General features: G+C 38.1%; 1 protein-coding gene across 1 annotated transcript in view; it reads left to right on the top strand.

Annotated features, from left to right (window-relative positions):
* PRKAG2 (protein kinase AMP-activated non-catalytic subunit gamma 2) overlaps positions 1–12401 on the top strand; it is a 199744-nt gene that overhangs the window by 165740 nt on the left and 21603 nt on the right. The window contains 1 exon segment of the mRNA XM_083580108.1: positions 10967–11076. Within this exon segment, the coding sequence (XP_083436234.1) occupies positions 10967–11076 (110 nt within the window).

The raw sequence follows: 12401 nt of genomic DNA on the forward strand, positions 1-12401 counted from the left end.
TGGGCGGAATTTACAGTACGTTTGTTTCTCCCAAAGAAAATCCCTGGAAGTGTCGTTTTCTCCTCACAGAGCTACAATTCCTGCCACATTCAAACTGCAGCCCCCTCTTTGGGGAAAGTCGTGTGCTTTTAAATGTATGGTGAATACGCAGCCATAGTCAAGGTGGCTTAATGTGGATTAGTTAGTTTCTTCAGTACCGTTAGTGTACGTGGGTTCACAAGTGAAAGGATGTCCCCATGGAGCCTACAGTCTAAAATATTAACTCTTTCATGCCTGGGTTCTTAGGTTTATATATTTATTTCAGAATGTGTATTTCTCTTTACAGGGTAAACCTTTCTGAGCAGGTTTATATCAGAATGGACTATTAAAAAGAGAGAGAGAGAATTCAACATACAATAATTTGAAAAAAGAAATCAGTCAAAGCTAAAAGCATAATTAAAACAGCAACAGCATTAAAATACAGACCTACACACATTAATTAAAAGCAGTGTTAATTAAAAGGTCTTCAAGAGGACCTTTTAATAACTCTATGGGAAAGGAAACTTCATCAGAGGTAGCTTTCCTTCGCTCTGCACCACTGTTGTGACAAGTGGCATTTCATAAAATTATTCCTCTAAAAATTCTTGATTCCTGTTCTCTATGGCATTGGGTAATACTCTTTAAATGCTGTGCCCTACTTGCATTTGGAGAGGGTGGTTCTAGAAGGCAAAGTCATTTCTGCTCTGTCAGTACACAGTTGTGTGAAGTAGCTATTCTGAAACAGTATGGCATTGAGGCTAGGGGTGAGTAGAACAATTACTTATTTAGTAGATCAGGGACAAACCTGCAGTCTGCCCAATAGAAAAGGTGTAATCTATTTCTGCATTCTTTCCATACAGAAATTACTTCTCCCCAAGCAATTCCCGAACAGGAATTACCTATTTCCTCCCCAAGCAATTCCCATAAATGGGAATTACCTGTTTCCATAGAATAGATACGTTTTGTGTGCACAGTCTATTCTCGTTCCATGGAATAGGTTTCTCCCTCCAGCACCATTAATCTCATCTGTTAGTTGCCCTTTGGTGTCAGTTGCGTTCTAAAAGTGTTCTCTCACACAGCCATCTAAAAACTGGCTAAACAGGCAACCTGCCACATGCAACTCTGAGACCTCAAAATAAATTTTTGATGTATAAACAGGCCTTCCTAGGCAATATAGCTCTTTATTTGTAGTTTTGTAAGAGGGGACAGGGCAGCTCATATTGAGATTGCCAAACCTAATTGTTTTTAAAAGCAACACTTCTGAGCAGTGGTGTCTGACATAATGGATTGCTATTGTGCTCTAATGGACTGTGGTATTCTGGATTAAGGGTCAGTGAGTTAAAATAAGGGACATCTGGCACCTTTACTGTTTGCCCCCTAGAGGCATTTAGAGTACCTCTGAAGTTAGTTCTGCAGATATGCACAGTTCTCCTGAGCAGATAATCTTCCATGGACCTCCATTAAAATACTTGTTCAAAGTGCACTGTTGTGACTGCAATCTCTTCACACAACTTCATATCCACATTTTGTTTTGGAAATGTAAGCCTCTGTAAATTTTCTACAGGCTTATTTTTTTCCAATATACTTTTGATATAGAAGATACTATAGAGTGACTGCTATGTCACGTAAAGATGGTATAAATAGCAGAAAGCTCTTAAAGGATATTTCAGCACAGAGACTCTCAAAGTCTGTTTTGTTTTGAGAAAGCCTACTTAATTAGATGGACAAGTCAACATAATGCTTCTTGCATTCCCACTCATAACTGAGCTTCTTATTTAAAAGATCTTTTAACAAAGGATTCATTTTTCTTTTCAATTTTGGGTGACTCAGTTTGTTAGACTCTTAAGAGTTATAGGCAGTACAACAATCAAAAGCAGTTTTCCAGAACATATTTACAAAGAAAAAATGCTTTATAATCAACAGAGCTGTTTCCCCCCCTAAGAACTTGTTCCATTTCTTCCTGTGATTAGCAGACTTTGAGGACAGTTAGTGGACTCAGGCTGCAATCCTAAACACAGTAGGATGTAGCTTTTGAGTAAATACATATAGGATTGTGCTGTCAGCAGCTTGATGCGACTTTGCATTGGAAGGTTTCCTGGACCACCTCATGAATGATAGGACTGACTTTTGATCATTGCTATGTGTTGGCTTGAAACATCAACAAGACCAGTTTCTTAATGGGTCTCACTATGGAATGACTGAAGAATCACACTTTAGTGGGTAGTAGAGCTGCAAGACTCTCTTTCTGATCTAATGGTTGTGTTTGCTTTTATGAATTATCTCTTCCGAGTAACTGCATCTTCAATTTAAATTAGTTCTTTAAAGATGCTAAAACACTTGGTCTAAGCTTTGACTGCATTAGGAATGTCAAAAGTGTCTTCTCTTCTTCAGCTGAGCATTTTGTGATAAAGCAGTAAATGGATACAAGAGATTATTTTTTGCCTGGCCCCCTCAAATATTTTATTGGTAGGGGGCGAAGGGACCTTGGCCCCTAGGAGTTAGCTCCTGTGGCAGGAGTTTTTGTTCAGAATATGTAGCAGAGGGCACAAGATGAGGAGGTCTTGGCTATGTTAAAAAGATTACTTGGTGCAATTGTACAAGTCTATTGTAGTCAGCATATTGTACAAGTCCATTGTACTCACAATAGGTTTTTGTCACCATTTCTAATCCTGTTCAGGAGCAAGTTTCAACTCTCATCAAAAGTCAGTAGTCACATTGCTCATGCCTAGCCTTTCCCCTATTTGTTGTATGAAGAACTATGACATTCAGGGTCAGGACATGTACCTTGTAGCCAAATTGATGCTTCGTGTAAAATAGGTTTATTTCTAAGAGGGAGGAGAACAAAAATTGCTTGATTCCCACTTAAGATAAATTAAAACTCTGCCCTGCCACCAGTACTGTTCTGTTCACACAGATAAGTTGATGTTTGTGTCCACTCACTCCATCTTGATTGGGGGAATTGAAATATATGATCAGATGAGATTTCTGTCCCTGAGAGGTTTGTGAGTTTTAGCTCTACAGAAATCTTACAAGCAGAGCTAGCCCTTAGTTTGCGCCCCCTCCAGGAAAACACCTGCAATGTTTTCCTTTGTACAAGAGATACCGGTACATCTTTTCCAGTGAAATTTTACCACTTGTTTCCATGATGCATAATCATCTCCCCAGTGGCACACAGGAGATGAGCAAGAAGAGGGTGAATTAGAGACTGCTCTGGAGGAACTGCTGCCTTGATTAAATGGAACCAATACATCCAACTAGAGAGCTCCTTTCTCTCTAGCCCACCTTCCCAATAAAAATGTGGTGCTCATGTCACTTTTACAGAATATTTAAACCCAGTAGGCAACCTGTATAAAATAATTTTATAAAGCACCATAGAGATATGATTCTGAGAATGGATTAATCTGTTTACTTCAGAATAAGGTTATTACCATACTTCATAGCTGAAAATGGTTCGGTGACAAAAGCAGTACTGCTGTTAGCAACAGCTATACTTGTCTTAGTAAGCAATGTATTTGATTGTTTTAATTTTTATAATCATGTGAAGGAAGAACTGGGAAACTGGTTCCTGTCCTTCGTATCAGACTTTTCAGTTATTAAAAGTTGCTTTATTAACGATTGAGCGTCCTGATATATTTGTTTGTTCGGCATGAAACTTTAATAACAGTTTGTTGTGTAGCATAGTTTGAACTTACAGTGTTAATGTGTTCTGAAATTAGTGTCTTTGCTTTCAAAGCAAATTGGACTAAAATTCAATTTGGTTGCAAAACCATTTCTAAGAATAAAACTGTTACGCATCAACTATATACCTATCACTTCTGTTAACTGGTTGGTGCAGAGCTGTAAGTCTACCTTGGATAACTGGTTCTGCTGCAATGTTGGCTTTCATCCATTTCTCATCAGCACAGTTTTAAGAACAAGAAGCAGTAGACAATATACAAAACTGCATTTGTTCTTTGAGATATCTTTTTACACATTGGTGGCCAGGGACAAAAAGGTTTCTGACACTGAATTCTTGCTGTCAGAGCAATTTGTTTAAATCTTATATCGAAGAAAAGCAATGGGAGATGCTGACATCCTCTCCAAGTGTTGAAGTATAGTACTAGTGCTGTAAGTCATTTTTGCCTTAAGCTAAAAACTTCCTCTTGTTAGAAAAACTTGCTATGAATTCTTAAGTGACAGGTGGGCTTTGTTTTCTCTGATTAATTTTTGAACATGACGGGACTGGCTTCCTTGGGGCTCACTCCCAGGTAGAATTGTAGTGTGAGCTCTTTGCACTTGCCAATAACATCTTGAATGCAAACATTAGACCTGCGCTGTAGTATCCAACTTCCAAAATTGGGTAGTTTATATGACTTAAATGGAAATAGCGGTCCTATTGTCTGTTTATGATAGTGACAGCTGCTGTTTCTCTTCCATTGTTTGCATGTCACAGTCACACTGTCCACTTATGTGAGTATGCACTCAAGTAGTAGTTCTCCTGCTATCTACATATGAGGAAACAATATTAAGGCAATACCCATTTACTGGAGGAAGTTGCATTGGATCTGTCTCATTACTGTTTGTTCTCCTATCATGCACTATGGTTCTGATCTTTTAATGAAAAATAAAGACCAGTGATAGCAATCAATGGAATGTGAATGTTTGGTGTCCCATTGCTTTTCCCAGTGTATGGGGAAAACTTCACCAGGGCTGAAGATAGTTGTATGTGTGTGGAATCCTGAAGTGTGCCTAATAATGGTTTCTGAAAAGGGGAGTGTTTGCCCTTTGTAGTCTTGTTTTCTATAAAACTGCCCTTTCGTTAAATCCATCTCCTTACTACATGTGAGGAGCAGAGTGCTGTAGCTTCATCTTGTGTTTGTATGAGTTCTAGTCCATTGCTTATGTCTTTCTGGTGCTGTCCTCCTATTCTACAACATGACCTGAAGGATGATTGGCATTCATTTTAGTTTTCTATTGAGTTGGTAAGTGTATAGAACAGCTAGCATAACTTTTGACAGCAGTAGGATAAGATGACAACTACACTAGCTACTCCACCCCTACAGTCCCACTTCTGCCCATTTCTCCTTACGGTTTCATAGTTACATCAGCATCAGTATAATGCTGATCATAAGTCACAAAGGAGTAACTGCAATGCTATATGGAGTTGTCCCAGTGTATGGAACTTGGTAGGCAGTGTGGTGTAATGGTTAGACTCTGACTTGTGAGAACACCTATGAAACCAGTCACTATCTCTCAGCTTAACCTTCTTCACAAGGAAAACCATATATTCCACCTGGACCTCCTTAGAGGAAAGGCCACTCCCAATCCCTAAATCCTGAAACCCTACAAGCATTGCTGGACTCCATCACCCCAGCCAGCATGGCCAATAATTAGGGATGATGGAAGTTGTAGTTATTCAACATCTGGAGGGCCACAGGTTCATCATTCTTAATTTAAATAGTGATTCATACCTTATCACTACTGCATATTGCCTGTAACTAAATGAGATGAGATGCAAGATATATGGTAAAGGTGTTTCTAAAGAAAGCTGCAGGGGGGCAGGGACCATATTTGACTGGTGCCAAAGAGCTGAAGTGGCAAGGATTTAACCTTTTCTCCCTGTATCATTTACTGATTGAATTGGGGATTCATTCTGTCCAGTGGGGGACAGGAACTTGTTTTTTTCCAGGCAAGCGATGCTAATAACTGGAGCGATATTGACTGGGAGAAAAGGTTGCATTATAAGCTTTGGAAAAGATGAGTGGAGATCTATTGACTGATCATCCATGTCTGGCTTTGCCTCTAGAATTTTTGGTTTGAGGTGGGTAACATGTTTAGATTCCTGTTTAACTCACTAAGTTGCCTTGGCCAGTCATTGTCTCTTACCTGTACCTACCTCACAGAGCAGCTGAATAAAATAAAATGATCTCCCTCCCCATACAGTCCCCTGAGCTTTGATGGAGGTATACAAATCAAATACTTTATTCCAGGCTGTTTTCATGGTATTTCTAGTCTTAATGAGTAACCAGTCACAAGTCATTGAATCTTCATTTGTGGATTAATGCAAACAACAATTGCTGTAATGTTGCCCTGATTTATACTTTGGATCATATATAAACTCTTCACTTCATTGGTATATTAACCAATGTTTATGCAGATGTGTCCATACTTACTATAATTGCTTTTGCAGAAGAAAACAGAAAAGGCATGCATTACATGGCTTGACTAAATCCAAGTTCTACTGTACCTAATTACTTGCAGCGCAGTCTGTCATTTATACATGCTTCTTGAAATACTGATAATTAATCAAGCATGGTGTTTGAACACGGAGCAGTATAAAAATATTTTAATTAAAAATAAAGGTGTTTCTCAGTTTATTTTTTCTCTTTTCATCACTACAAGCCAAATGGATGGGAGAAATAGCACTGGTGTTGAAATGACTTATCTGAATTTCACAAGTACTTCAGCACAACCCCTGATATACAATGTGTATCAGTTTTTAGAGCATAACTGATTGTAACTTTTAGCTCTGTAGAATTATTAAATGTCTTGCAGTAAGAAGGGAACAGTAACAGTTTCTTAAAGATGTCGCATTTTTACTTTCTGCATATTGTCAGTATTGGGCAGTTGAATTCCTGTCTGGAGGAAATCAGTATTTGATTTCAGTTGAAATGCTTGTTCTTCTGTTGGTTCCTCTAAGCCCTCTAAAATATCTTCCTTGCACATAGATAAATAAGTATATCATATGTGATATATATGAGAAAGGGAATGAGGAGTTACAAAGGAGTTTTACAAAACAAATATTCTGTTTGACCCATATAGTAGTAGTACTTGGGACTATCTGATGGAAGATTTTTGTTGGGTGTGATTTTTATGTAGTGTAAGTAGTGGATAAACACCAGAAATTTTGATAATGAGATTATAGGTGTTGTTTGTAACCATATGAAAATACAAGTTGCAAATTAAATAAATTGGCATTTGTTAAACGTGGCTACAGTAATTCAAAAAAGATCAGATTTTGAAGGAGCAAGTGGAGGGAAGAGATAGCTGTTCTTTGGGTCATTAATAGCAAAACAATATTTAAGTAGCACTGAGCCAAAAATGCCTTCCCACTTCAAAAGCCATGAAAGTGGGTCGGCATTTTTGGCTTGGTTCTAAACAAATGTATGCAGATTTACAATTGTAAGTAGTGGAAGCAGCAGCAGTGGCCTTCGCAGGGAGTTTTTAAAAGAATTGTTCTGCCACTAGCTGCTGTACTACCCTGAATGATGATGCGTCAGGATATAGCATTGTTCTAGAGGTAGTCCCCCCTCCCCCGCCGCTGTATAGCTTTCTGCAACAATTCCTCTGGAACAGTACTGCATCCAACTCCTTAAAAAATAATCCTTTATCATTCTCTTCAAAAATGTTTAGAAGAGCTAGTTGTGGGGTGGGTGTTACGTTACAATTTGAAAGTGTGCTAATCTCTTTAAACGCAGAGAGCCAGAACTTTTATATTTTTCTACAATCCCTCCAGAGATGTTTTAAGTACACACTATCTGGCATCCCCTCCTACAGTATGGTGATAGTGTATAATTTATACAGGATAACCTCCGTACCATTTTAAGTGTTATTTCTTAGTCACTAACTGAGATGGACCATGGGGATTTGTTCCATCTTCCTGCCATTCCTGTTCCTCCAGCTTCAAATCCAGTTCTTGCTCCAACATTATTTTAAGGCCTTCTGCGCCGTTCACTTGTGATTTCAGTAAGCTACAGGATAGTCTAAAATCAAACCCTTAATATTACTACTGCAGTGTCCCACCACACCTTCAAACTCTGAAAGTTTACATGTTACTGCCTCTCTAATACCTTTAGAGAAAAGTAGAGATCTGCCGCCACAGAAGTCATGGTACATGTAGTTTTTGTAGACTTTCATTAAGTTTGTCCTCCAATATGGGAACATTATCTACACAAAAAAGTAAAACATTCTCTTACAGTCCACAACCATCTTATATCGTAAGTTTGATTTTTGTGATAAAAGAGGGGATGGAGACCAAACAAATTAAAGGGGATAGGGCTGCAGCAAGTACAGCCACCTTTCTAAGCCAATAGTGGACTGCTGTTTGGAGAAAATTGTTGTGTATATGTGGGTTGTTTTGAAATTTATTATTGGAGTCCAAAAAGGCATGAAAGGGGAGACCCTATATCTGTTCAGATTGCATACAAACCCATTGTTTGTCTGCATCATCCATGAGCATTGGAATAGCATGGTGAAGCTGATTTGCCAGGTAGTACAATTCAGGATTCTCACCAATCAGAAGGTTGGCGGTTCGAATCCCCGCGACGGGGTGAGCTTCCGTTGTTCGGTCCCAGCTCCTGCCCACCTAGCAGTATGAAAGCACGTCAAAGTGCAAGTAGATAAATAGGTACTGCTCCGGCGGGAAGGTAAACGCCATTTCAGTGCGCTGCTCTGATTTCGCCAGTAGCGGCTTAGTCATGCTGGCCACATGACCCTGAAGCTGTTTGCGGACAAACACTGGCTCCCTCGGCCTATAGAACGAGATGAGCGCCACAACCCCAGTCGTCCGCAACTGGACCTAACGGTCAGGGGTACCTTTACCTTTACAATTCAGGATTCTTCAGCCCCACTCATGATGGGCCACATAAATAAACTTCCCTACATGGATTTTACATTGATCAAAAATAAAATAATTCCATTTCTGTTGCCAAAGACATGATTGTACAGGCAATATTCATACTGGAAGAGCTTGAAAGGGGTATGTTAACTTCGGAAGAGCCAGCATTTTAATTACCACTCATCTATCTAGTATTGTAAAGGTTTCTTTTCTCCAGCGTTTAAACATTGTGGTTAATAGTGTGCCAGAGCCAACTATAGTTGACTTTAAGCAGTCTGTTCAAATTTATAGTGATAAGCATACCTAGATATTTCAGTTTCACATAATACGTTTTAATATTCAGTAAACTCTTGAATGATTTTTGTGCGTGAGGAGGGATATGAAAACATTGTCTCAATTTTTTGGAAATACACACCCTGTGACAGAGGCAAAGTTGGTTTAAGTTCTTGTATTGCTTGAGCTGTTTCCATGGGTTTTGGTGTAGTTAGCATAATATCATCCATGTACTTTCCGAAGATACAGTATCTTCGTTTAATATTTACCCCTGAAATGTTTGCCGAGGTCCAGATTCTAATAGCAAAAGGAAGTGATGTCTTGTAAGCCAGGACTTGAGCAGATCTGGCACTGAAGTGGCTGCAGCTGTAACTATATCCATATGAGAGACGCAGCCTCTTCCAACTGCGTTTAGATTATCCACTTCCCAGAGCCTGCTCAACAATGCAGGGCATTGCAGAGAAGTTCAGCCGTAATAGCAAGAGGTTCTAATCCCTAGTGTTAGAATAAGTAAAAATTGTAATAAAGGACAACCTTGCTTTGTCCCACATTTAATATCTATACTATTGGAGTTCAGATGATTAATATGAATGATGGCTTTAGATTAAGAATCAATGTTGATTTTATGTGTACATGGTTAGTCAAAAACATTGTGCAGTAGGATTCCACCTGCAACGGATCTTTATATGGCTTGGGTATAGCCACAATTTTAGATTCCAGCCATGTCTGTGGAAGGGAGCCCCTCCCAGATATCGACTAACTTGGCCATATCTAGAAGCAAACTGAAAAGGTTTTCCAGAATAAATAAAATATTCACAAATGTATTGAAAGGCAATTGGCAGTGTGGTGATTCCTGAATTACCTGATGCGATGGTGGAGAAATAATTTAAGAACGGAATTATTCTAAGCTTAATTTGTAACCTTGTGACTTACTTTGTAAGCCACCTGAAGAAGACTTAAAGCATGATAGAAATGGGTAATTCTAACAATGGCTGACAGTTAACTTTTATTGTCTCAAAGCATAGAGAAGTGGCTCCACCTCAACTCGCCCATTCTGGAGGAACCTTTGTGTGGCGTTGACATCCTCTAGAAGCCACTCATATTTTTTGCTCTCTTTGTTCTGCATTGTCGCCCCAAAACTGCAACAGCAATCTGATTTGGGACTTAATGTCATGAATATTTAAACACTGGGTTTTAAATGTCGGTGCTGATTCAGGTGTAACATTAGGGCCGCTTTATGTATCATTTTTTTCAACATGGCAATAATCGTGCAACATGAAACCAGAAGTGCAAATCATAGCAAAGCTGAGGGAACCTTCAGGCAGGTTTTTATCACACTGGGAGTCCACTTGGGCTGTTTATGTGCCTAGTAGTCTGCTCTGAATTCTTATTCATGTATGAAGTACATGGTTCTGATTATATTTGTTAATATGCTGAAACATATCATACCATAGAAAAGTGGCTGTCTCAACTTCCCATTAAAGGTGCACTGCTTACTTTCTTCTTTTTTCAAATTATTTTTATTAGTTTTGCAAATTAATACAAATCAAACCTAATTAATTTAATTTAATACAGTTTTTAAAAATCAAGTTTCCCACTCCTGTTGCCAACATATGTCCTTCTCTTCTGTTGTTGCCACATCCTTTTTTCTTGAAATCCACTTAAAATCTTCGCTAGATGTAATCCATTCTCACCACTGCCAATAAATTATCTTTACAAACAATGTTCTTTTTAATTTCCATAGGTAAATTCCTTTTCACATGTGTAGTCATTCAAATCAATATTCTCAGACCTGTTGTGGAGGAACATCTCACTGCTTACTCTCCAGGCATTCTGTTTTCTTGCTGGGGTTTGCCTTTCATCAGGGAAGTGAACCTGCCTCATTCTGGAGCTCTGTACCCACTAAATTTGTTCATTGATTTTTCTCATCAATAACTTTAAAAATTATGCCCAAGTTTATATGACTACTGCAGTAGAAATGTTGTTGAGAATTCCACTTTTTCCTTCCTTAAATTAGAATAGCATTCATATGGTTTGAGGCATTTTTATTTTTATTTTTTTAAATTGTTTTTCTTACAGCTGTTGGCGAATCAGAAAGTGATATCTACATGCGATTCATGAGGTCACATAAGTGTTATGATATTGTTCCAACAAGCTCAAAGCTTGTGGTCTTTGACACTACACTACAGGTGAGTTGTCCATTTTCAGAATCCATTTCCTAACCATTAGTTGCCTTATTAATAATATACATGGGTTGTGCCCTGTGATTCAGATGACCTTGTTTTCAGAATGCAATGCCTCAAAGACATTTTTAAAGTTTTTTTAAAAAAAAATGTTCTTCCTCTTTGAATCAATAATTAGACATCAGTCCTAATGACCAATGGAAGTTCCCTTCCTTTTAAATGGAAAAGGGTTAGTGACAAAGTGCCTTTGTGTGGTTGTGAAAATTGAGCTATCAAATATGTTCTAAAATCATATGTTGAACAGATGCCTATCTTTTGTTTTATAAATTATATGGCATAAGGTTTCAAATACCTTGGTAAAGTAACTTTTAAGGATTGCATGCCAGTATTTACAAGTAAGCCCACTAAACTATAATTTTTATATACCTACCTAGGATCTTTCTGGATGAAGGTCATTTTAGAATTTTTTAAAATAAAAATGTCATAATAAAGCCAACACTTAGACTGTGCAGCTCTATATTAACATTTTTCACTGTAACATCATTTTAAAGTTGAAAAGGAGCACTGAATATAGCAGAATAGGCACAGAGAAACAGCATGGAACAGATTTTCTAAGAGACATATATTCTTCTAACATGACATTTTAATATAAATTAGCATTTCCAGTTGACACAAAATACACTCCTTCTATAGTCATTGACTTTCAAAGTCACATTGAATTGTTTACAATGAAAAGTATGTTACTAAAAATATATCCTTTTATAATGTAGTTGCATTATCTTCTTGGACCTGGTAGGTAAATAAATTAACCTCTTGTCTTTGATGATAGACAGATCTTTTTATACAATGCATGCTTTCATAAAGTTGGGAGGTTAACACTCAAACCTTAAGACCTATATCGAACAAAAGTATATTATCCTCCAGATAGCCTGAAGGAAACCTAGTCTTCCATTCTTTACCATTTTTTCTCATGATTAAAGTCTTAACATGCCAGTGGATTCAGGTGACCTTCCCTCCCCCCCCCCCCCCAGAAGAGCTAAGTTTGCACATCATGCTAAGTCATAGTTGATTTTAAACACATGACCTTACCTCTGTACAATGCTGTGTGTGGCACAAACGAGCCACAACATGGCTTGTCATATTTCATACAAATGAATGGTAAGCTAGAAATAAGCCAATAACAAACATTTGAAACAAATTAGATTTACTTGATCTGATAAGCTATAAAGTAGCTTGCTTTGTGCTGCACATAGCACCCACCAGAGGTGGGGTGTGTCACACAGTAGGCTAGGAGTCACATTCACGATTAAGCCATGTTTTAAAACAATGTA

Source organism: Podarcis filfolensis (genome assembly GCF_964270895.1).
Source record: "Podarcis filfolensis genome assembly, chromosome: 12".
NCBI classification, from domain to species: domain Eukaryota; kingdom Metazoa; phylum Chordata; class Lepidosauria; order Squamata; family Lacertidae; genus Podarcis; species Podarcis filfolensis.